At 38.5% G+C, this 22,286-nt stretch overlaps 2 protein-coding genes across 2 annotated transcripts in view; one reads left to right on the top strand and one right to left on the bottom strand.

Moving 5' to 3' along the window:
• Window positions 1-22,286, top strand: part of LOC140140482 (cAMP and cAMP-inhibited cGMP 3',5'-cyclic phosphodiesterase 10A-like) — a 118,274-nt gene that overhangs the window by 41,288 nt on the left and 54,700 nt on the right.
• On the bottom strand, window positions 1,042-5,880 carry LOC140141140 (beta-2 adrenergic receptor-like). Its single transcript, XM_072162938.1, has 2 exons — window positions 5,642-5,880; window positions 1,042-2,799 (listed from the first exon to the last, which is right to left on the bottom strand). Exon 2 carries the CDS (start codon window positions 2,659-2,661, stop codon window positions 1,447-1,449), a length of 1,215 nt encoding a protein of 404 aa, XP_072019039.1. The 5' UTR covers window positions 2,662-2,799; window positions 5,642-5,880; the 3' UTR covers window positions 1,042-1,446.

A 22,286-nucleotide genomic window follows, 5' to 3' on the forward strand; every position in this document is an offset into this window, starting at 1 on the left:
ATGATGAAGAATGGGATAAAACAAGCAATAAATCCAATAACAACTACAAAGAGGTTTTTAGTAATCTCGATCTCTTGTTTGGTTATTTGTTTCCTTTGTTGAACTGCATTGATGCTGTTGGGATCACAGCCTTCTTCGGTGATTATAAATTTTGATGTGGTGTTCTGCATGCTGGGGCTCTGTGAATCATCATTCGTAGAGCTGTCAGAAAACTGTGACAAATGTTGTTTCTGTTCCCGAAAGTATTTCTTTACGTACACATAGATCCAGATGTAACTTCCAACTATTGCTAGGAGTGGTGGAATAAGACCGATTGTAGCTTGTACGATGACAAACATATGTGAATGATACCAGACAGAACATTCCACGACAGGTCCAACATATCCATATGTAACATGGTCAGTTACATGAAGCATTAGAAGACCTGCTTCCGGGATGACCCATGGTATCGCCACAAGAATCACAAGCTTCCAGGATGTAAATATCTTCTCGCACCAAATGGGTTTTATGAGGAGGATGAGTCGATTTATAGCAATCATACCCAATGTCCACATGCTGGTTCCTAGGCAGGCAAAAACCATGAAAGCAGTAACCTGACAAATCCAGTAGGCCTCTGGTATTGGCCATTCATTTTCCCCAAGAAGACCGACAATGAACCATACAAGTGTAAAGGATGTCAACAGATCAGCTACAGCCAAACTTGTCACTAATGCATTGGTTGAAGTCTGGAGTTTTTTTGAGAAAGCCACTGCAGCAATTATCATGGAGTTACCAATAAGTCCAGTGATGGCCACCAATCCTAGAAGGACTGCAAGAAGAATTTGTTCCCAATACTCCCAGTATGATGGCCAGTACCAGTGCCACCCCCAGTCAGGTGCATAGGTAGTGATATTGCTTATATTCATATTGTCAGTGCAGCTATAGTATTTACAGTTATTATTATTCCAATTAAGCCTTACTTTGAAGATTTCAAGAAGCTGTAATTCTGACTGAAGTTGTGGATGGCTGACTGAGATTTATGGCTGCTGCAAGCTTAAGATTTCCCTGGAGAAATGAAAAAACAACAACAACAATTTGAACGTACTGCGTACACAAATTCATAATTCTATACTCCGTACACAAACTCATACTCCAAAACTTGAGTGTGTGTGCCATGCAATTGTACAATATTTATGCACACCACATATTTTACAAATGTTTGCACTGAATGGTTCTCACTATCTAGGAGTGAAAATATATATTCACAAAAAAATAAAAAGTTTACTAATTAGGTAATGCATTATACTAAGTACTATTTGCTTTACAAAATTGAACAACATAATGTTCAACAGTTACGGTGATTTTATTGATATTAATATATTATAACGTCAACTGTCCCAACAATTTTCGCACAAGATTGTAGACTTGAATACAATATTACAGTTTTTCAAAGCCAAGACTAAACTGTCAGTTGAGCTCAGTTGTACCTAAACCAAGCATTGTAGTGTTTTCAGGTACTTCATCCTGCAATCTTGAGTCAGGTTTTTGGTTTTTTCTTGAAAGTAGGTATTTCAGGATTGGTGATGGTTGTGGGATATCAGCATAAGAACACCTCATCATATGTCTCAGTACAACTTTGAAATCTGGATGTTTCATGGCATATATTATGAAGTTGATAACACTGTTAATAAATGGTATACCCTTAACATAAAAAAAAGCATGTTCAATGTTGGCATTGTTAATAGTGCTTTCCCGAAATGAATGCATGATGAAGTATGGGATAAAACAAGCAAAAAATCCAATGACAACCACAAAGAGGTTTTTGGTAATCTCAATCTCTTGTTTGGATATTTGTTTCCTTCTTTGAACTGCATTGTCGCTGTTAGGATCATGGCCTTCTTCGGTGATCATAAATTTTGATGTGGTGTTTTGCATGCCGGGACTCTGTGAATCATCATTCGTAGAGCTGTCAGAAAACTGTGACAAATGTTGTTTCTGTCGCCGAAAGTATTTCTTGATGTACACATAGATCCAGATGTAACTTCCAACTATTGCTAGAAGTGGTGGAATAAGACCGATTACAGATTGTACAATGATAAACACACCTGAATGTGCCCAGACAGAACATTCTTCGACAGCATATGCATATGTAACATCTCCAGTTACATGAAGTGTTAGAAGAAATGCTTCCGGGATGACCCATGGTATTGCCACAAGAATCGCAAGTTTCCAGGATGTAAATATCTTCTCGTACCAAATGGGTTTTATGAGGAGGATGAGTCGATTTATAGCAATCATACCCAATGTCCACATGCTGGTTCCTATACAGGCAAATATCATGAAACCGGTAAGCTGACAAATCCAGTAGGCACCTGGTATTGGCCATTCATTTTCCCCAAGAAGACCGACAACGTACCATACAAGCGTAAAGGATGTCAACAGATCAGCTACGCCCAAACTTGTCACAAATGCATTGGTTGAAGTCTGGAGTTTTTTTGAGAAAGCCACTGCAGCAATTATCATGGAGTTACCAATAAGTCCAGTGATGGCCACCAATCCTAGAAGGACTGCAAGAAGAATTTGTTCCCAATACTCCCAGTATGATGGCCAGTACCAGTGCCGCTCCCCCGGCCACTCCCAGTCATAGTCAGGTGCAGTGGTAGTGGTATTGCTTATATTCATATTGTTGGTGCTGCTATAGTATTACAATTATTGTTATTCCAATTAAGCCTTACTTTGAAGATTTCAAGAAGCTGTAATTCTGACTGAAGTTGTGGATATCTGACTGAGATTTATGGCTGCTGCAAGCTTAAGATTTCCCTGGAGAAATGAAAAAAACCAAAAAAACAATTTGAACTTTGAAAGTACTGCGTACACAAACTCATAATTCTATACTCCGTACACAAACTCATGCTCCAAAACTTGAGTGTGTGTGTGCCATGCAATTGTACAATATTTATGCACTCCACATATTTTACTAATGTCTGCGCTATCTAGGAGCGAAAATATATATTCACAAAAAATAAAACGTTTGCTAATTAGGTAATGCATAATAATAATTACATTTGCTTTACAAAATTGAACAACATAATGTTCAAGAGTTATGGTGATTTTATTGATATTAATAGATTATAACGTCAAGTGTCCCAACAATTTTCGCACAAGATTGTAGACTTGAATACAATATAATATTACAGTTTTTCAAAGCCAAGACTAAACTGTCAGCCCGGGGGGGCACTCGAATTTTTTTTTGGTAGGGGTGTGCCACCGCCAGTTTCGAACTTGAGGTCTAAGGAACTGATCGGCCAGCCAAAAAGGAGGGTCTAGGGAACTGATTGGCGGTCAAAAGGGGGTCTTGGGAACTGATTGACTGGCCAAAGGGGGTCTTGGGAACTGATCGGCTGCCAAAATCTGAAAAATCTCGGAAACTAAACCCGCAGGCCAAACCAGGGTTCAATTTTGTTGCGTTTTTGCCACAGATTATTGAAGGAATCGATTTCACTTTGAATTGTGCATTAAATTATTAATCAGGAAAATCATTAATGCAAAATAGGTCTGGTTTTGCCCATTACGATGGAAACCTCAACAAAGCAAAACAGCATTCAAATCAAAATTACTAGACCCTGTAGACCTACAATCTATGCTATTAGCCTACTGATAATTATAGCAGCATTACAAAAGCCCACCATAAAAACAAACCCACAAGAATTATTTTTTTCAGTGCCGAATAGAAAAACATTTAGACTACATTGAACTGTCATGCTATACATGAGATGATTGAGTGAAGTGTGCAGAATTTGACAGCCATTCCACTCCCGATTTCACTAGACCAGTAGATCGTAAATTACCTTTTAATTCATTGTTTATGGAGAGCTGCAAGGATGTGTACATAATTATTTAAGGTACTTTTCCTCATATTTGGCAATTTTATTCCCAAAAGAGATCTCAAAATCATTTATTTCTAGCTAAATGTTCACCAGCTGGACTCTCGCGATCGGCATTGCTGCAATGTTTATTAACAGTCAACCAGTGTTGCCACTACTAAAGGAGCCCAAAATCCCACCCAAAGTTCACCTTATTCCTTACAATGTGTTTCAATGGGGAAGAAATTAATGGAAAATTCCCTTTGAAGTTTTTGGGCTCGCAAAAGTAGCTTTTGGGTCTGCTTTTGGGCTTGAAATAGTAGGACAGAAAACACGCCTCTCAAAATGCTGATGAGAGCGGAAATCGATGATCTGAGGGTCTATGGAACGGCTAGAAAAATTTTGGGGCTTCAGAGCGGGCAAACAATGAATTCAGAGGGTCTAAGGAACGGCCAGTGGCTCTGAAAAAGGGGGTCGTCGCCGCGGCACATACCCATATAGCTGGGAAATGTGAGTGCCCCCCCCCCCCTGGGACTGTCAGTTGAGCTCAGTTGTACTCAAACCAAGCATTGTAGTGTTTTCAGGTACTTCATCCTGCAATCTTGAGTCAGGTATTTGTTTTTTCCTTGAAAGTAGGTATTTCAGGATTGGTGATGGTTGCGGGATATCAGCATAAGAACACCTCATCATAGCTCTCAGTACAACTTTGAAATCTGGATGTTTCATGGCATATATTATGAAGTTAATAACACTGTTAATAAACGGAATACCCCTAACATAAAAGAAAACATGTTCAACATTGATGGTGTAACTGGTGTTCCGAATTAGCTGTAAGATGAAAAATGGAAGAAAACAAGCAAAAAATCCAATGACAACCACAAAGAGGTTTTTGGTAATCTCAATCTCTTGTTTGGTTATTTGTTTCCTTCTTTGACCTGTGCTGTTGGGATCACAGCCTTCTTTGGTGATCATAAATTTTGATGTGGTGTTTTGCATGCTGGGACTCTGTGATTTATCATTCGTAGTGCTGTCAGAAAACTGCGACAAAAGTTGTTTCTGTCGACGAAAGTATTTCTTGATGTACACATAGATCCAGATGTAACTTCCAACTATTGCTAGGATTGGTAAAAGAAGACCGATTACAGTTTGAAGAATGATAAACGTACATGTATACGTGTGTGAATGGTGAGCACATTCAGAGGTACTTTTAGAATACCCATAAGCAACATCTTCAGTTGCAAGAAGGACTAAAAGACATGCTGCTGGGATGACCCATGGTATCGCCACTAGAACTACAAGTTTCCAGGATGTAAATATCTTCTCGTACCAAATGGGTTTTATGAGGTGAATGAGTCGATTTATAGCAATCATACCCAATGTCCAGATGCTGGTTCCTAGGCAGGCATATACCATGAAACTGGTCATCTGACAAATCCAGTAGGCCTCTGGTATTGGCCATTCATGTTCCCCAAGACTACCGACATGAACCATACAAGTGTAAAGGATGTCAACAGATCGGCTACGCCCAAACTTGTCACTAATGCATTGGTTGAAGTCTGGAGTCTTTTTGAGAAAGCCACTGCAGCAATTATCATGGAGTTACCAATAAGTCCAGCGATGGCCACCAATCCTAGAAGGACTGCAAGAAGAATTTGTTCCCAATACTCCCAGAACGTTGGCAGCTGTTGGCCAGTACCAGTGCCACTCCCAGTCATGTGCATTGGTAGTGGTATTGGTTATATTCATATTGTCAGTGCAGCTATAGTATTACAATAATTGTTATTCCAATTAAGCCTTACTTTTCAGATTTCAAGAAGCTGTATGTAATTCTGACCGAAGTTGTGGATGGCTGAGTGAGATTTTTGACTGGTTCAAGCTTAAGATTTCCCTGGAGAAATGAAGTTCAATAATATTGCTCATTTAAATGTGTTCCTAGGATAGCAACTACGCCTTACACAGTGACTGTTAAATTGAAGTCTTGAAATGAAATCAGTTGTACATGTATGTTATACTTTGGAAGCCAGGTTTGTTTTGAATACAGCATATTTCTAGAGTTTCTTAGTGGCGAGTTAAAAGCATCAAATATTGCAGAGTTAGCAGTTGACGGCAGAGTTGAGTATTATACTTGCGAATCCATACAGATTCCTTGACCCATTTTGCCCTGCGGTTTTCTTCTCTATCAAAGATTGATGAGCTGTCTCAGTCTATTAAATGGTTGGCCCTTGATACGTGATCAGCGATGGTTGATTTGTTTATTTCGGTGGGTGTTTCCTTTCTCTTAGATCGTGTATATTTGAGTTGGCTAGCTTTCTCCGCTTCCCTTTTGTGTTCATTCATGTGGACACCGAACTGTCTTTTTGTCTCACCAATGTATGATTGGGGGAATTTTTGCATGATATTTGTCCCCAAGCAGTCCACCATTTTTCTTTTCTTGTTTGTCCTTTGGATGAACGAGCACAATTTCTGATGGTTTTGTGGGGTTTCATAGCCGTAGCTAAACATGTTTTCTCATGATATGACTAATCTTTTCAGAGACTCCTGCCACATAGGGAATTACAATACTACCTTTGCTCGATCCCTGTTAGATTTGTCTTTTTTGGTTTGTTTTTGACCCAGAGTTTTTGATGTTATTAGCTCTTTCTGTTTTTACTTTGTCTATATAGTCCAGTTAGGGGTAACCTAACTCGCTTTGAGAAATAATAGATAATAATAAGAGACATTTATTAAAAATCGCAATAATGCATGCACAGGTGGCTTTTAGGTGCTATAAAAATAGAGGTTTTAAAACAACAGCAAAATCCAAATTACAAATAAATTGTATAACAGTATATATAAAAGTAATGAACTACAATAGATAAAATCATACAACATGCCATACATAGCCAGGGCAGTAATAACATCAAAACATTGCTTAAAAAGTATACCTCTCCATGCACTCCACCACCACAAAGTTTGCGCCAACATCACCAAAGCATGAACTTTGAATAAAGTAAGTTATACTCGCCATTAAGAAACTCTAAACATATGCAGGTGCAGTGAATATTATTTTGGATCAAAAGCATGTTACTTTTCAGTCACATACAAAGGTTTTGATAGGGCAGGTTCGTTTGGCATACAATGACATGACAAGCTAACCAGAAAGCTATAAGCTAAAAATAGATCAATGGATTTTGCACGGTTTCGGCTAGTCCATTTTTTCATAGGGGTGTCCTTAATGAAAATAATACTCTGCGTGCATTAGGTATTTAAAGGAAGGTGATATATTTGAAAAATAGAATTCTTTCAAATTGATGTATAACATAAAATGTTGTCCCTCTCAAGCATTCATGCAAAAAATTATGTAAATGTTTCTTGTAAATACTGACATTTATACAGCATGATAATCATAATAATATAGTCCACAGTGTTTTTATTTAATGATATTCATGTAACTAACTGATATCAAATGAGAGGTCCTATTTTTCTCATTAAAGGTGGGTAACCTGATTGACAATCTCATTCCCCCACTTTACCTCATCAAAATGCTGATTTTGGTATCAGATGAAAGCTCATATTTTTCTCATAAACATGTTGAAATTGGGCATTCCAAATCAGTAATCTCTTGTATTCACCAGAAGACAAGACTGAAAAAGAGGACATAGCGGATAGTATTTTATCCCTTGTCAGGGAAAAACACTTAAAGACCAATGCATTTTTTAATATGTTTTTGAGTCCAGAAATTATACAAATTTGTTAATATTGACTTGTTCCTTATTAATCATTTTCTGCATAAAATGAGTAGTAAGTTGGGGAGCAAGTTGGCGCAGCGGTAGTTCCCTCGCCTTGCACCACTGAGGTCCCAGGTTCAAGCCCCGGCTGTGCCTATAAAGCCTGTATGTGCACTTGGTTTATCCCGATCCATGCTCGCTCTCGCAGGTTTTCTCCAGGATCTCCGGTTTCCTCCTGCTTTCAAAATTGGTGATTATAGTTGTTTGATTATCAAAAACTTCCTTTCACCCAATGGAATTTGGGGAGCTGCAGAAAATAGGTGGATGTTACAATCTAAGTGCGGATAGGTTTGCGCCAGGTTTGGCTGCAACCAGCCTAGTTGATGCGATCTGATTGCGGTGATTCACCACACAGCGAAATTACAGTGCTTTGAATCCCCTGGAAAAATATAAATTCCAAAATTTATTTATTTATTTATTCAAGTGAAGCTTCTATGCCCTTCCGGTAAAATGATATCATGGTTCAAAGTTCAAAATTTTATGTCTGAAACAGCAACTTTTTATGAAACTTTTGTCACATCACATTTATCTTCATGTATGAATACCTCCTTTGCAGTGGCAGCGGGGGGCATGCCCCCAGTCAGAATCTTGCCCCCCTGTTGCCCCCCACAGTAAAAACCCAAAAGTACGAAAATTTCCACTTTTCGTGGCAATTTTCATAAAATTGGCAGATTGTGCCCCCATAAATTCACTTTGCCCCCTCAATCCCCGAAAAAAAATTCCTTTCGCCGCCACTGCTCCTTTGCGCAAACTATGCAATGGAAAAACTTGCTGAATTCATATTTTATGACTATAACTTATTGAATTAATGCTGTACAGGCCCGGTGTACAGGTTCATCTTAATGTATACCGTAAAAACTCGATAGTTAGCATATGTGCTTACTATTGAGCGCTTTTGAAAACATGAAATTGTACCAAAGTCCGGCACTTTACCAACTGAGCTAATGCGGTTGAGACACACATTTGCAGGTTTACTTGTTCGTATATGTGTATCAATGATTTGCTCAAAACTCTTTACACGTTTGTGGATGGGGAACTTCATGATTGCATGTTTTAAAAGTGTCCAATAGTAAGCACATATGCTAACTATTGAGTTTTTGCGGTATTTAGGGATCTGTGGGTGTACAGAATCTGACAGTGGAAAATTTTGTCACCCAAATATTGCCTTTTTGGGGAAAAATTGGCCACAAAATGTTATTTTTCTGCTTAATGATACAAAATACAGCTTTTTAAGTGCCAAAAGCATAAAATACTGACAATTTTACACTAGAAATGTCTCAATCCCAGATTGTCAATGTTTATTTTCACCCCTAAATATTTTTTTAACACTTTTGTCCGCTAAACCATGGTCAAATCTTGAACCTAGTCTTTATGTTCTATTTATACATTTCACATGGATTTTTTTCATACATTTCTTTGTAGCTCAGCGGTAAAGGCACTGACTTGTAACCTATAGACTATTGGAGTCACAGGATCAAATCCTTTTGTTGGCTTTGTTAAAATTAATACATTTCCTCTCCTGATCTGACGTATTATTGTTGGCCTAATAGTTAAAACTATTGGTGGGTATGTTCCCCCAGAATTTTGAGGTGGAGGGTCTTTGGGAGCTGATGCGTACCGGTAAAAGGGGGTCTTTTGGAGCTGCGAACTGGGATGCAAACAAGTAAAATGGGGACTTTCAGAGCTGCGAACAGCCAAAATCAAGGGTTTTTCTTGGCTTTTTGGTTGAAAATCGCCAGAAAAAACTAGAAATACTGTATTTAGTCAAATAGTCGCCCCCCTCAAATAAACGCCTCCACCACTTTTTTCAACCAAGATGTTTCAAAAATGCCGATATTTCCATGCTATCTTGTGTAGTAAGCTTACCAAGTTGCACACATGGTCAATAATAGCGTCACTTATTGGCGAAACTCTGCATCGTAAACCCGGAAGTGAACCAAAAGTCAGTGTCAAAAGTTCATAGTTCGTCATTTTAGCGTGACTTTTAAGCTTACCTAATGATTTTAACGGGAATTATCGTGCTAAAAATGACCTCTAATAAACGCCCCCCCTTGGGAAAATGTAACGCCCCCGGGGGCGTTGATTTGACGAAATACGGTATGAGGAATGAGCAATTTTGGGGTCTTTTAGAGCTGAAATTATCAAAATCAAGGGTCTTTTGGAGCTCTATTTTGGTCAAATATAGAGGGTCTTTCGGAGCTGCAAAATAAAAAAGTGGGGTCTTTCCGGGGGAGCATACCCGTATGGTCATTTGTGTTAAGTGCCACCCCTGGGTGTTCTGAACTTTCTTAGGATAGTACTTCATTGAGCAATCCAATTTTAAGTCAGGTTTTTATTTCTTTCTTGAAAGTAGGTATTTCAGGATAGGTGATGGTTGCAGGATATCAGCATAAGAACACCTCATCATAGCTCTCAGTACAACTTTGAAATCTGGATGCTTCATTGCATATATTACGAAGTTAATAACACTGTTAACAAATGGAATAACCCTAACAAAAAATACAACATGGTCAATGGTGGTGTTACTGGTGTTCCGAATTGACTGTAAGATGAAGTACGGAAGAAAACAAGCCAAGAATCCAACAACAACCACAAGGAGGTTTTTTGTAATCTCAATCTCTTGTTTAGATATTTGTTTCCGTCTGCGAACTGCAACAGCGCTGTTGGGATCATGGCCCTCTTCAGTGATTGCAAATTCTGATGTAGCGCATTGCATGCTGGGACTATGTGCATTATCATTCTTAGATCTTGCGGAAAACTGTGACAGATATTGTTTCTGTTCCTGAAAGTGTTTCTTGATGTACACATAGATCCAGATGTAACTATTGCTAGGAGTGGTAAAAGAAGACCAACTACAGTTAGAATAAGGAAAAACACATATGTCTTAGCTGTGACAGAACAGACAAGTTTGCCATACCCATAAGTAGCCTCTCCAGTTGCAAGAAGGATTAGAAGAGATGTTGCCGGGATGGTCCATGGCATCACCACAATAATCACAAGTTTCCAGGATGTAAAGATCTTCTTGTACCAAATAGGTTTTGTGATGTGGATGAGTCGATTTATACCAATCATACCCAATGTCCACATGCTAGTTTCTAGGCAGGCATATACCATGAAACCGGTAAACTGACAAATCCAGTAGGCCCCTGGTATTGGCCATTCATTTTTGCCAAGACTACCGACAATGAACCATATAAGTATTAAGGATGTCAACAGGTCAGCTACGCCCAAACTTGTCACTAATGCATTGGTTGAAGTCTGGAGTTTTTTTGAGAAAGCCACTGCATACATACATACATACATACATACAAAAGTACATTTAATATAGCGCTGTTACATCAAGATCAAAGCGCAGTATGAACCAGTGAAAAACGGCAATAAGAGAAAATGGCAAATATATAATATACAATACAAGCAAAAACATTATTCATCATTTGGATACAAGTGTGTTTTCAGACATTTTTTGAACTTGGATAGTGTGTCACAGTTTCTGATTTCAGCTGGTAAGTTGTTCCAGATGTGCGGAGCGATATATGTAAAAGTCCGGTTATGAGCAGATATGAGTGTTTTAGTAGGAGTGCGTTCGGATAGCCGGGTGATGTCAGAAGCTGAACGAAGACTAGCTCAGAAGCGGCTGGTACAGAGTCAGGCAAGATGCTAAATAGTCGGGCGCAGCTCCATGGAGGCACTTATAGACGAGTACAATGATCTTAAATGTTATACGGTCTTTGACAGGTAGCCAGTGCAGTTGTTGTAAGCACGGCGTGGCATGGTCAAATTTCAGCGCACCACAAATTAACTTCGCAGACCAGTTTTGTATGCGTTGGAGCCGTTTGATGTCAGTTTTGTTGGAGCCAAGTAATAAAGCATTACCGTAATCGAGTCTTGATAGAACTAGAGCCCGGATGACAGAGTGACAAGAATCAAAGTCAAGATATTTGCGAATGCGCGATATATTTCTGAGTTGATAGTTGAGACTGGTGCAGAGACTTGTGATATGAGAAGACATTGTCATTGAAGTGTCAAAGACAACTCCCAGATTACGGACATTCTCAGAAGGTGTTATTGTCTTACCGCAAACTTGCAAGGATACAGGAGGCATCTTGCACTTGAGATGTTCAGGAACAGCAACAAAAAACTCTGTCTTCTCTTCATTGAGCTTGAGCATGTTCTTCGTCATCCATGACTTGATGTCAAAAATGCACGAAGAGAGCTGCGAGAGCGAAGTTGTGATTGATTGTGGGTCACATGGATTGAATGGCAAATACAGTTGTATGTCATCAGCATACGTATGGAATTGCAGTCTGTGCTGCCGTACTATGCGACCAATGGGAACAGAGTAGATGGTGAATGACTGTGGGCCCGATGATCGACCCCTGAGGTAGGCCATACTTCAAAACATGAGAGTTGGAGAACACCCCATCAATACAAACACATGATGTTCTCTCTGACAGGTAAGATTTATACCATTCCAGCGCAGTCCCTGTTACACCGATGTCATGATGAAGGCGATCAAGCAAGATTGAGTGGCTCACAGTGTCAAACGCTGCACTTAAGTCCAAAAGGACTAGGAATACACCTCTGCGCTGAGAAACATGCTGCATGATGTCGTCTTTAACTTTCAGCAGGGCCGACTCAGTACTGTGTGAAGTCCTGTAAGCCGACTGTAAGGGTTCACGTAGATTTTCTCTGGTCATGTAATCATTGATGTTATTGACAGCATGTTTTTCGATGACTTTCGACACAAATGGTATGTTTGATACTGGGCGATAGTTTCTTAACTCGTTGGGGTCCAGCGATTGTTTTTTGATGATTGGAGCAACGACAGCGTGCTTCAATGAGGATGGGAACACTCCAGAGCTGAGAGATGTATTGACAACCTCGGTGATCATTGGAACAAACATTGATGGGTTTTGTTTTATGAACCATGTTGGCAACGGGTCCAGAAGACAAGTTTTTGATGGTGCTTTGTTGATATGAGCTAAGATTTCTTCTTCACTCACTGGGTTGAATTCATGAAAACTACAATCAACAGGTGAGGACGGAGCTACATCACTAGCAACATTGGCATTCTCAAGTTCTTTTCAATGCCTTCGAGATTATGTTGACTTTTTCAGTAAAGAAGGTGGCAAAGTCATTACTGAGATCTTGTGCAGATTCATGTGCAGGCAGTATTTTGTGCCTTTACCGAGGAGGGAATTTACTTTCTTGAACATTGTCTTAGAGTCAGCTTGTTCAAATTCGATCTGTAATGCTCCTTTTGGCTTTTGTCTATCATTTCATTAACCAGCTTTCTTTGGTCAATGTAGATCTGACGGTGAATTTCAAGGCGGTTGTCCTCCATTTACGTCGTATTTGCGGCGGAGGCGACGGGCAACATGGATATCAGTATTGTACCAAGGCTGATGTGGTCTATTGGTACGAGATCGGACAGTGGTAGGAGCATGCTTATCAAGAGTGTTCTTTATGGTGTTATTGTAGAGTTCAACAAGATTATTGACAGTGTCACTTTGAGAATCAAAGTCAGAGATAAGATCATCATGGAAGGATTTGAGATCAATATCTTTGAAATTGCGTGTGACAAACTCGGTTTTCTGATATTTTGGCTTTGACATTGCGATCAAGCAATAAACAACATGATGGTCAGAAAGCATTGATTCTTGGATGCAGTCCTTGATGAGATTGTCTTCAGGACGTGAGATAACAAGATCTAATGTATTCCCAGATCGATGTGTTGGGAATGTAACGTGTTGCTCAAAACCTGAATTGCGAGTGTAGTCATAAAATTGGACACATCTGATTTTGTCGGGTTATTAACATGTATGTTGAAGTCACCCACCAATACAACTTTACGGTTGAGAGTGTTCACAAAGCCTCCTATGAAAGTATCAAATTCATCCAAGAAAGTGGATGTTTTGAAGCCATTGACTGGGGATGGATAGGGCCTGTACACAGCAATGAAATACACGCTTTTACTTATGTTGGTAAAGCATGCGTGCTCAAAGGTGGTGAAGTGATGACCCGTAGGAATGAGCTGTAATTTCAGGTCATCTTTAAATAAAGCCCCAATACCTCCACCATAGTTTTCTGAATTGCGTGGTACACTTATGAAGGAGTAACCTGCAGGCGTTAGATCTGCTATGACGACGGGATCGGACTCATTTAGCCATGTTTCCGTGAGAATCGTGAAGTCGATGTCGTGCTCGAGCATAAAGTCCAAATACATTGTGACTTTGTTACGGATGGACCGTGCATTCCAAACACAGAAGGATAGATCATGATTTGCGTCAATGGAAGCAGAATGTGATGAGTTTGATTGTAACACAGAATGTACAGTAGCTGGTAATTTCTTCTTTTTTTCCCTTCTGGTTGGCTTGTGTGAATTAATACTAAGTGACTTGATATTATTCCAAACGGCTTGATCAAGTCTAGTAGAGTTACCACTATTACATGATAAGATATCACTCCTACTATAACACATTGTGATTGACCTGTAGCTAATTAGTCCATCAATAGGATGAGTACTCTGAAGTGGATTAATCTGATCAATACATGGGTTCAGTGTACAGTCAAGAGGATTAGACTGATCAATCCATAGGTATCCAATTGAAATAGATGACACCACAAGCAATGATATCCAAACACTGTGTATAAATATGGTGGCCATGGGCTACAGTAGGGAGGATGATGTAGAAAAACAAGTCAATGTTATTTCCGCCCAAATGTTGACTGCACAGCCCAAATTTTATGTCCACAGTGATCAGAAACACTATCCAAAGACAATAGATGCAAATTCAAGGTTAGCAGATAGCTAGAGCTGGTAAAATCACTATCTGCTCTGGAGAGAGGTTCAGGGTGCTACCACAAGGGTGCACACCTAATTATAAATGCAGCAATTATTATGGAATTTCCAACAAGTCCAGTGATTGCCACCAATCCTAGAAAGACTGCAAGAACAATTCGTTCCCAATATGAGACATTGAATATGTAAACTGGCATGGGCGAGTCAGTTGCATTGGTAGTGGTATTGCTCACATTCATAATGTTGCTGTTGCTCCTTTTTTCACAAGACAATTGTAAAGCTGCAGTTTGCAGATTTTTAAAGGCTATAATCCTGACAGTGGATTTCTGGCTGACATATAGGCCTATAATGTCTGCTGCGAGCTCTTGATCTCCCTGAAAATGGAGTTCATTCAGTTCTTCAATAATATTGCTTTAATATTTAGACACATTTAGAGACTAAAATGCCTCTTGTACAGTTGACTAAATGAAATAGCTTGCATGGGCTGTTCCATTTAAAATCTACAATACCCTTGTGGAAGATTTAGCTAAAGTCTTCCGCAGAGGGAGTATGAGTTTTGAATACAATAAACAATTGGGTAACTTCCATTTGAAATACTCACTCCAGTTGTGGAAGATATGTGTAAAGTCATAATACAGAGGGAGTATGGGTTTCAAAATGATTAACTCTGATCAATTATATTTGAAACTCATACTCCCCCTGTGGAAGATTTTGGAAATATCTTCCACAGGGGTAGTGTGTATTTGAAATGGAATAGCCCAAATGGAAGTAGAACTGAAATTTGGCTGTGAAACAAGGAAGATGTTTTTGCCGTCTTTTCATTATCAAACCCGCTATGTGATAGCCCAATTGGGAGCCTTCTGAACATTTTCTCTGTAAATTTTGGTCTTGTCCTCCTCCATAGAAACAATGGTTTAAAACAATTGGGTGAATTTGCAACATTGGCTCCTCAATTTGTGGTAGTTTTCTGTCCAGGTGTAGAAACTAAATAGTTCAGAGAAAACTTGGAAGACCTTTTGGTGATTTGACCTGCAACTTGGGCTGAAATTTTTGGCAACTCGGACCTGATTCTTAATCTATCTGTACCATCTACAACTCTGGCGGAAATTCATTGCCACACCAGGACGTTCTGGTGTTAAAAGCATGCAATCGAAGCAAAATATGTGATAGTTCCGCACTATGTTGTATAATAGTTGCAAATGCACATTCAGATTACACTCTCCCCTTCCCCACCCACCATTTTTCAATGTTCGGAGACTGTAATGTAAGAAAATGGAAGAAAATAGCAAGGAAAAGAAGAAAGAGAGAAGGCCACTCCCAAACACAATTGTACAATTTTACTCTTAGCGATGAATATCATCATAGGGGACGGGGAAGGGGGGGGGGTAGTGTTACATGTGACCCAATCAAATTGAAACTTTAGAAAATGTCCCCCCCAACACTACACCACTGGCGTCAGGCATATACGCACAACACAAATTGTGTCGATTTTGGCCCCATGCTGTTTAGTACCATTTCATTTCATTCATTCGGTGTACATTTCATGGAATAAAGTGCATTATAACATGGGAGTGTGAAGGGTATTCTGGAGTCACACGAAAAATAAGTGACAAAAGTAGTGTCTAAGATTGCATCAAGCAAAACTAAACTTCTCACAAAAAGTATCATTGTGTGTTTGGGTGGAGGAACGACAACAACACACCAAGAGATGTTCCATGTGTTTCTTGTATACAAAAAAGCAGACAAACGAAGTATTTTTGGTCAGTGACACTTTCAGGATATGTAAAGTGTGTGCTAATGATGACACCTATTGTATTTGAATCGTACCAGAGATGTAGAAACAGAGAAATTAATTAAAAACCAAAACACCCAAAAGTACAGCAAAGGCATTGAACAGCTTTCCGGTCACCCAATACTGGTTGCTAATTATGTACATCAGCAACTCTTTTATCCCGACCTATCCTACACTAAAAGGCGTTGCAGTGGGTGGGTATTTAACATATGGGTGTATGTTTGCCGTACTCATGATGTTTTGAGCTCTGATATGGGCGCTAGAGCCAAGATAAATCTGGCTAGATCTGTCATTTTGTCTACATACCCGGTAACACTGAGACTAGGTCACTAGATTATACGGAGGTCAGACTAGCATTGAACCAATCAATTTTGATCAATTCCAAAGTATAAAAGTGTCGCTGGATTTCATTGGCTCGCTCTAGAGTCGGCTGGGTTTTATACTAATTTATTGTGCATATCTCCACGCCGCCGACAGACTTGATAATTGGTAAACACATCTGATGGCACAATTCTGCCTGTTGCATAGCGAAAGTTTGACCAATTAGCGGCGTGTCCACCTTCACAAGCAGCATGACGTAAGTTTATATTACAGCCTATTAGCATAGTGACACCCTCTCATGTCTCGAACATGTATCTGATTTTGTAAATGGTAAAAGTTTTCGTTCCAGGCTTCGTTCTCTGCTTGCAATGTTTTGAATTATGTTATTAGGACATTATTCAAGTTTGGTAAAGAGTATTAACTTGGATTGCCCATCACTGAGACGAAAACTTGGAAACAGGGATATATTTTAAGTCGTTCAAGTAAAGGTATGAAAATTTTCGCTGTGCAAATTTCATGTTTTATCTTAATAAATGTTCATAATTGTCTAACAATAGGCCTTTTCTTCTCTGATTTATTGTGACTTGTTTGCCCGCTTGTCGGCAAATTTTAGTTATATGTTTGATAATAAATTCGCTAAATTGTAATCTTCTTTCTTTCTTTTTTTTTTTTTACTATGAAGCTCATCCAGATTTCAAAATCAGTACAGAAACGTAATAATTAACTTTTTTTTATCAAGTATTAGCAAACTAATTTTTGCTTCATCTCTGGATCACCCCCGTAAGTTAACTAACTTTTCATTCATATGTTAATTAGAAGTAAACAAAATAGTAAATAAATTAAGTAAACATGCGAGAACCCGGGGCGAGAACCATTACTAGTAAAAATATAAAACAATTATAGACTCAAATTTGAAGTATATTCGCATAGAAAAAAGAAGAATAAAAAAAAAATAATAAAGAGAAATGCAAGAAACAAAAAAGAAAGAAAAGAAAAGAAAAAGAAAAAGAAAAAGAAAAAGAAAAAGGAAAAGACAGAAAGAAACCAAGAGAAAGGAAATAAAACATTTACATTCAAACAAACCATCAATTGCTCACACCGGGAGATCACCCATCGATTACACGAGTACGGGAAATCCCCTCGATCGTAGGGCCATTTAAACCCAACGTGGTTGTTTGTTATGTATCGAGCACGCTGATTGGCTTAGCCATTGTTTTAGTAGTTTATTCGACCAATCAGAAAATTCGTACTTCGCTTCACTACCAACAATTATGTGCTGCCAAACCAGGCCGTCGCATTCATTGATTGGCTTACGATTTAGAAAAATCGTCTGTGCAACCAATCACAAAACGGGTTATGGAGCACGTCGGTATAACAATTTTGCCGATGCCATCATGCCATTGACAGCGTGTGTGTTTATTTGGGAGCAATCATGAATATCGGGAGATTTATCCGCACCAAAAAGAATTCATACGGGGGAATTAATGGCTGCAGGACTCAAACAGGGGATATAGCACGATTAATTTGTAAGCTTTTGCCAGTACTTGTTGCCTGTCATCATTTATAAATAACTGTAAACGTATACTTGGTTCATGAGTTGTTAAGCTTAAATTTATTAATTTTCATGATTTGATATTGTAAAAGCCTGTCGTTTTATCATGTCATATTCACTGATTCTGTCATGGCAGGAAAAAGTGGGCAATACGGGAAGCTCATTGCAGGGAAATGTTTTGTTTTTGACCAAAAAAATGAAGAAATACATAAGAGAAATATGCCATACTGGAGGGAAATTTGGTAAAACTGGAGGGAAATTCTGGATTGCTTGCAGGGAAAAAACATTCTGTGTCTGGAACCGATTCATGGATTCGGCTCCAGATGCGTCGTCTACTCGGTCTGTTTCAAAGGCAACTCTTTTGAAATGGGAACAAGAGTTGATCGATACGTACAATTGGCAATACGACTCTGACGGGATTAAGGCAGTTAAACTAAAGCTACCTGTAAAGTTTGCAGCAAGTATTGGCAAAAAATAAAAACTCATTACCCATTTGGCAATTTTCGTCTCAGACAGTCATATTGCCATTTTGAAACAAAAATTTACTGAGACACATTTTCACAATGAAGATTTTGAACATTTCTGGAGGCTCCATATAAGGACTCAGAGAGCATCTAGAACCCCAGAGCTGGACCCCGGCCGTAAGGACTTCGTGCTATGCGCTCGTGATGTGCGCTTCACGCACATATTCGATTCTATATGAGAATCAATTGATTCTCATAAAATATCTTCAGGAGAATCAACCTTGATTCTCCTCACCTCCAACGAGTCTCAGGCCCTGGCTCGCTTAACACACATATAGACCATTTACAGTTTGAAAATTAGAATCCCAAAAATTTGGCATGTTCAAAGGGGGGCAAAGATTTTTTTGGCGGGCCGAGAGGGAGGCAAGCGATTTTTGGCCAGCCGTTCGAAATTTTACTGGGGCTCATAATTGGCTCAATTGGTGCATCACAAACTATCTATTTAAACATAATCAGAGCACTTTGATTTTTTTGGATCCCCGTAGAGACAAAAACGTGACATTCGACCTTTTTGGTGTATGACTCAAGAATGGTACGTCCTAGATAGGTCAAACTATACAATTTCTGAATGCTTGAGGGAGTCTAGGGGAATACATTGGAATGGTTTTTAACACAATTTGAGCAAGTTTGAAATTTGACCCTGGGGTGCAATTTTAGGTGCTCAAAAGTTGAGCTCCTGAATAATTCCAGGAGAACAAATAATTAAGCTCCTCATATTTCTTTAAACAAAGGAATGAGGAACACATATATATGACGGCAATTACTGACATTTTTGTATTGTCAAATGTTCAATTCATCATTTTGTCACCAACAATATTAACACAAGCAATCATTACGGTACAGATAAACTTTAACTCAAATATTACACTATCGTCCATGATGATTTTGAAGAACCATTAAAAACATACACCATGCTGTTGTTTTAATGTAAGATGAAATATTTCTATATTATTTCTCCTAACATGCCCAACTGAAGACTAGCCAAGTATCAAAATAGTTGTCAAAATTTCAAAATTCCATTCATATTACTATTTTTCATTTTTTAAAAGTGTAAAAAACCTATGACAATTCCAAATAGTAATAGAATTTTTGAGACATGCACTGCATTGGGGTAATTAAAAAAGTTTACACTTATTTTCATATATTCTTAGAAACTAAATAGTTCAGAGAAAACTTGGAAGACCTTTTGGTGATTTGACCTGCAACTTGGGCTGAAATTTTTGGCAACCCTGTCCTGATTCTTAATCTATCTGTATCATCTAATTAGGGCTATACCTTTTATTTCCTGCTGGTAACAATACACCTGGCTTATATATGTACATGTGACTATTGATAAGTACCAAGCGAGGAGTATCAGCATAGGGGACGGGGAGGGGGGGGGGTAGTGTTACATGTGACCCAATCAAATTGAAAATTTAGAAAATCCCATAGACAAATTGCTGAAAAACAACTTGTGCCCCAATAAGGTCCAATGCCTCCCCCCATCATTGTCGGTGCCCCCCGTCCAACACTACACCCTGGCGTCAGGCATATACGCCGACACAAATTGTGTCGATGTTGCCCCTGTGCTGTTTAGTACCATTTCATTTCATTCATTCGGTGTACATTTTATGGAATAAAGCGCAGTATAACATGGGAGTCACACGAAATAAGTGACAAAAGTAGTGTTTAAGATTGCATCAAAACTAAACTTCTCACAAAAAGTATCATTACATTTAAATAAGAGACAATAATCTTAAGATTATTTTAAAACACTTAACAAGATCATTTATGAGTTTACTGGATAGATAAAATGTACATAAACATTATGTAGCCAGAGCTTTCCTGTGGTATAAAAATTCAACTTGTTTTTGAGAAAAATGGGGGATTAGGCTGTTGATCATGCAATGCCCCTTTAAAAGTACTATTTTTAAGCTATTCTCAATAATAGCCCATAGAATGATTGTACCAAAGTTTTGTTTTTAGCTTTTTTTCTTAGGCTAGAATCATCTTGTTTACATTGTCAGGATTTAGCAAAACCAATAATTACAAGATCACTTGATATAGGAAGCGTTTTTAACTTTCCTATGAGGATAGTACTTCCTTGAGCAATCCAATCATGAGTCGGGTTTTTAGTTCCTCCTTGAAAGTAGGTATTTCAGGATTGGTGATGGTTGTGGGATATTAGCTTAAGAACACCTCATCATATGTCTCAGTACAACTTTGAAATCTGGATGCTTCATGGCATATATTATAAAGACAATTATTTTAATAGACACATTTAGAGAATAGGAAAATGCTGTTGTATAGTGAATAACATGAAATATGAAAATAAAAATTAGCTGTGAAACAAGGAAGTAGAAATGAAGAGCTTTGAACAAAGATGTTTTTGCTATCTTGCATTTTCCATTGTATGACTTGGTTGTGCATTAGATGAAAACAAATGAAACTAGAACACCTCCTCCCCAGGTCTCGCTTATAATTTCCAATCTTTGACTTCGGCTTTGTTCAGGGTTACGAAACCACTACAGGCTGTCCACATAGAAGTACAAACCAAATCTGTGGCATCAGGGGTCGATGCTTTGCATCACATCGCACTGCGTGCTAAAAAACGCGACGCATGAGCGTGGTGCGCTTGACAAGTACAAATCGCGCAGCAGTTGGTGCACCAAAGAAGCATTTACACATTGCACTGAACTGAAATATTTATTCTCATACCTCTAGTTTCCAAGGTCTATTTACTTTGTACTTATTATGTGAACAGACTGTATGTGATAGCCCAATTTTGAAGCAGATTTTGAAAATTCTCCAAGTTTTGGTCCTTTCCAGGCTCATAGAAACCAATGGTCAAAAAAATTGGGTGACTATGCAACATTGGCCACATGATTTTTGATCTATTTAAAAATACTATTTACAGGATATTCTTATATTTCATTATGGCCCCATTCCATATGATCCAACTACTTATGACTATTTAAATGTACTATTTACAGGATATTCTCATATTTCATTATGTCCTGATTCCATGATATGATCCAACTACTTACTATTTAAAAATACTATTTACAGTATATTCTCATATATCATTAGTTTTGTTTTCCTTTTAACGTCTTACGAGCATGTGGTTCAAAAACCACCCACCTTGTTTACAAATATTTCATAGAGTTTCTGTTCATAGGTGAATCTAGATCTAGACACTACATGTACAGTTTTTCAAAGCCAGGACCTTTTACCCAAACCAAGAATTACAAGATCACTTGAAATAGTAAGTGTTTTCAACTTTCCTATGAGGATAGTACTTCCTTGAGCAATCCTATGAGTCAGGTGTTTAGTTCCTCCTTGAAAGTAGGTATTTCAGGATTGGTGATGGTTGTGGAATATCAGCATAAGAACACCTCATCATATGTCTCAGTACAACTTTGAAATCTGGATGCTTCATGGCATATATTATGAAGTTAATAACACTGTTAACAAACGGAATACCCCTAGCATAAAAGAAAACATGTTCAATGATGGTGGTGTTATGTCTGTTCCAAAGTGAATGTATGATGAAGTATGGAAGAAAACAAGCAAAAAATCCAATGACAACCACAAAGAGGTTTTTGGTAATCTCAATCTCTTGTTTGGATATTTGTTTCCGTCTGCGAACTGCCATGGCGCTGTTGGGATCATGGCCCTCTTCGGTGATTACAAATTCTGATGTGGTG

The sequence above is a fragment of the Amphiura filiformis genome, chromosome 19 (genome assembly GCF_039555335.1).
Source record: "Amphiura filiformis chromosome 19, Afil_fr2py, whole genome shotgun sequence".
NCBI lineage: Eukaryota > Metazoa > Echinodermata > Ophiuroidea > Amphilepidida > Amphiuridae > Amphiura > Amphiura filiformis.